This window comes from Gekko japonicus, unplaced genomic scaffold, assembly GCF_001447785.1.
Source record: "Gekko japonicus isolate JY-2015 unplaced genomic scaffold, Gekko_japonicus_V1.1 scaffold738, whole genome shotgun sequence".
NCBI lineage: Eukaryota > Metazoa > Chordata > Lepidosauria > Squamata > Gekkonidae > Gekko > Gekko japonicus.
The window spans coordinates 356336-360017 of record NW_015173145.1 but is presented as its reverse complement, the minus strand read 5'-3'; the positions used below and the strand labels follow the sequence as shown (position 1 = coordinate 360017).

At 58.1% G+C, this 3682-nt stretch overlaps 1 protein-coding gene across 2 annotated transcripts in view; it reads right to left on the bottom strand.

The window, feature by feature from the left end:
• The window catches only part of SLC4A9 (solute carrier family 4, sodium bicarbonate cotransporter, member 9), an 87993-nt gene extending 85554 nt beyond the window's left edge, over positions 1-2439 (bottom strand). For both annotated transcript variants that reach the window (XM_015422324.1, XM_015422325.1), the window contains exon 1: positions 1817-2439. In XM_015422324.1, coding sequence (XP_015277810.1) covers positions 1817-2124 — 308 coding nt within the window. In that variant the 5' untranslated portion in view covers positions 2125-2439. The remainder of the gene's footprint in view (positions 1-1816) is intronic.
• Between the last annotated feature and the right edge of the window lie 1243 nt (positions 2440-3682).

Genomic DNA, 3682 nt, shown 5'->3' with positions numbered 1-3682 from the left:
CCCCCCCCCCCCCCCCCCCCAGCTGCCATTTCCTCCAGAGGAACTGATCTCATCACTCTGGAGATTGGCTGTAATTCCAGGAAAACTCCGGGCCCCACCTAGAGGGTGGCAACCCCAGACGGACCTAAAGCCACTGAAATAATCCGTGGCTGAGCTGAGATATGAGTCCTTTGTGGCTCTGAGTTCTTGTTCTTAGCCCCTAGACGGCACGAGCTCCAATACCACACGGGTTGAGGATCTGAGTTGGGCCTAGGGTTGCCAGTTCTGGGTTGGGAAATTCCTGGAGATTTTGGGGGTGGAGCCTGGGGAGGGGGGGTTTGGGGAGGGGAGGGACTTCGATGGGGTATAATGCCATGGAGCCCACCTTCCACAGCAGCCGTTTTGTCCAGGGGAACTCATCTCTGTCATGGGGAGATCAGTTGTAATCCAGGAAGACCGCAGCCACCAGCTGGAGGCTGGCAACCTTAGTTGGGCCTGTAGCCACAGCAAATAGGGTTGCCAGCTCCGGGTCAGGAAAAACCTGGAGCCTTGATGGTGGGGCCTGGGGGGGGTGGGCTTTAGGGAAGGGAGGTACCTAGGGTTGCCAGCCTCCGGGTGGGGCCTGGAGATCTCCCGCTTTTGCAGCTCCTCTGGAGAAAATGGCTGCTTTGAAGGGTGGACTCTGTGGCATGGTACACTGCTGAGGCCCCTCCCCTCCCCAAACCCCGCCCTCGCCTGGATCCACCCCCCAAAGTCTCCAGGTATTTTCCAACCTAGACATGGCAACCCTAGGTGTCAGCGATTACAGGGGGTCTCTGGAGATAGGGTTGCCACTGCAGTGTTCCCTCTAAGCTGTGGAGTCCTGTGAGCAGAAATTCTACTTTGTGAGCCACTGGCATTAAGGTTGTGAGCGAGCGATTTGGCTACGGCATAAATCGGTTTGCTCTGGAGCCCTCCCTTCCTGAGCTAAGGCAAAAACGTGCGAGCCGGAGGCTGAAAAACTGTGAGCTAGCTCACACTTAACTCAGCGTAAAGGGAATGCTGGTTGCCAGGTCCCCCCCCCCCCCCCCCCCGGCTACCAGCGGAAGGGAGGGAGAGGGAGGGTTCCAGCTCCAGGTTGGGAAACTCCTGGAGATGTGGGGATGGGGCCTGGGGAGGAGAGGGACCTCAGTGGGGTGCAAACCCATAGAGCCCGCCCTCCAAAGCATCCGTTCTCTCCAGGGGAACTGGTGTCTGTACTCTGGAGAGGAACCGTAATTCCGGGTGGTCCCCAGGTCTCACCTGGAGGCTGGCGTCCCTACTGGAGAAGCAGTATACAAACCTTCCCCCCCCAAACCCAACCCAGGTGATAGTAATGCTGGCCTGCGGAGGAAAACCGCAGCGAAAGAGCCCTGGGATCACAAGGCCCACCGTCCTTTCCGCTCTAGCAAACCCCGCCCTGAGATTTAGGACGCCTCCGTGCTGAATCGAGCCACCGCTCCCTCCGCCCCACGCCTAGCCTTCCATGAGCTCAGGCAGAGGCCTTAGGGGTGCCAGCCTCCAGGCGGGGCCTGGGGACCCCCCAGAATCACAGCTTCTCTCCAGACTACAAAGATGCACCCCCCTGGAGAAAATGGATGCTTTGGAGGGTGGACTCTGTGGCATTGGGCCCCACTGAGGTCCCTGTCCTCCCCAGGCTCCATCCCCAAATCTCCAGGAGTTTCCCAACCCGGATCTGGCAACCCTGTGCCCCCATCCCCTGCTGGTGGTAGCCAGGGGGGACCTGGCAACCCTAGCTCCCTGCCCAGGTCCCTGAGATCTTAGGGCCTGCATGCACAGCGTTGGGTAGACCCCTTACCTGGCCGTTTCCCTCCACTCCAGTCCTTCGAGGGTGCTGAAGAGCTCGGACAGCTGTATGAAGAGCACTGGGTGGCTGGCCTCTTCGCCCTCCTCTTCCTGCTTCAGCATCAGGCTCACTCTCTCCGCTGCCGAGGAGGTGCTTGAAGTGAAGATGCTTCTCCCCACCGCCTGGCAGATGACCACGGAGTTGCGGCTCGGGGCCCCCCAGTCCGCCCGGCCGCCGTTGCTCCTGAGCTCGGCTTGAGGACCCAGGTCTTCCGCCATGCAGTCCTTGCCTGCCTCCGCTGCTGTCTTTGCCTGGGACATGCTGGTTCCAGGCCCTGCACCCCACCCTCCCCCTCCGGCACCCACCTCCAGCTGTCAGTCGGCCCCTTCTCCCCTGTGTGGCGAGGCTCCCGGGCCCAGCAGAACAGGAACTGAGCCGGTCCGGGACATTGTGTCTTTATAGGAGCCCAGGAACCTGTTCAGGCCAGAACCAGAGACGGGAAGGACAAAGCTCAAAACAGTCTTATCAGGGTGAGGAGCCCCGTCCGGCAGGCACAGGTCAGAACTCGCTGACACTGCCCCATCCTGCCCACCTGGTCGCAGGGACCGCTCTGCCCGCATGGATGGGAGCCATCACCGGCCTTGTTTACACAGGGGCACTGTCTGAAGCACCGTCCAGGGCAAGACGTCCAGGGGGATGGTGAAATCGGAGACGAGAAAGCGTGGAGGGGGAAGGAGGCGAAACCTGAAACATCTAAGTCTTGGGAAAGGGGGGGGGGGGGGCTGGAAGGAGCTGCCGGAGCTAAAAAGTGCCAGGCGCTTAGAACGCCTCTGTTCCAGGGGTCACAGGGGGGGGGTGCTCCGAGGGATGCAGAGAGATGCGAAGGGACACGGCATCCCTTCCCAGGACTGACCTCGGACTGAGGCTTCTCTTTCTGCTCAGGCTGTGACCTGCGATCCTGGGGTCTCTCCATACAAAACCAGGGTCAGTCTTCAACACTAGTCCCACTGGCCCCAATCCAGTGCCAGTAGCAGCCAGGAGATACCCTGCCCTCTTGATGGATGTGTGTGTGACGGGGGAGGGGGGCAGCGGCCTTGGGGACGTCTTGTCTTTTGCTGTTCTTCTGGTTCCCTGTAGATGGCATTAGCTTAGCATGGCTGGCAAAATACATTTTAAAAGTTTTTAAAGGTCTTGGTTTTTAAAAAACTTTCTAAAGCAGTATGGCGGGAAAACGGGGAGGGATGGCGCGGCTCATCGCTTTTCTAATCCGGGAGAACCGGGTTTGATTCCCCACTCCTCCACTTGCAGCTGCTGGATGACCTTGGGCAAGCCATAGTTCTTTTCTGAGCTGTTCTCTCAAGGACAGTTCTGGAAAGAGCTCTCTCAGCCCCGCCTACCTCACAGGGTGTCTGTTGTGGGGAGGGGAGGAGAAAAGAGTTTGTAAACCACTCTGAGATTCTGAGTGAAGGGCGGGGTATAAATCCAATCTCCTCCTCCTCCTCCTCTTCTTCTTCTTCTGCCAGTTTGGTGTAGTGGTTAAGTGCGTGGACTCTGATCTGGGAGAACCGGGTTTGATTCCCCACTCCTCCACTTGCACCTGGCTGGATGACCTTGGGTAAGCCATAACTCTGGCACAGCTGTCCTTGAAAAAGAGCAGTTTCTGTCAAGAGTTCTCTCAGCCCCACCTACCTCACAGGGTGTCTGTTGTGGGGAGGGGAAGGGAAATGAGTTTGTAAGCCCCTCTGAGACACTTTTGGGGAGTGAAGGGCGCGGTATAAATCCAATCTCTTCTTCTTCTTCTTCTTCTTCTTCTTCTTCTTCTTCTTCTCCTCAAACTTAAACAAATGCCAGCCGCAAATAAGCATTTCCAGTGGTTTT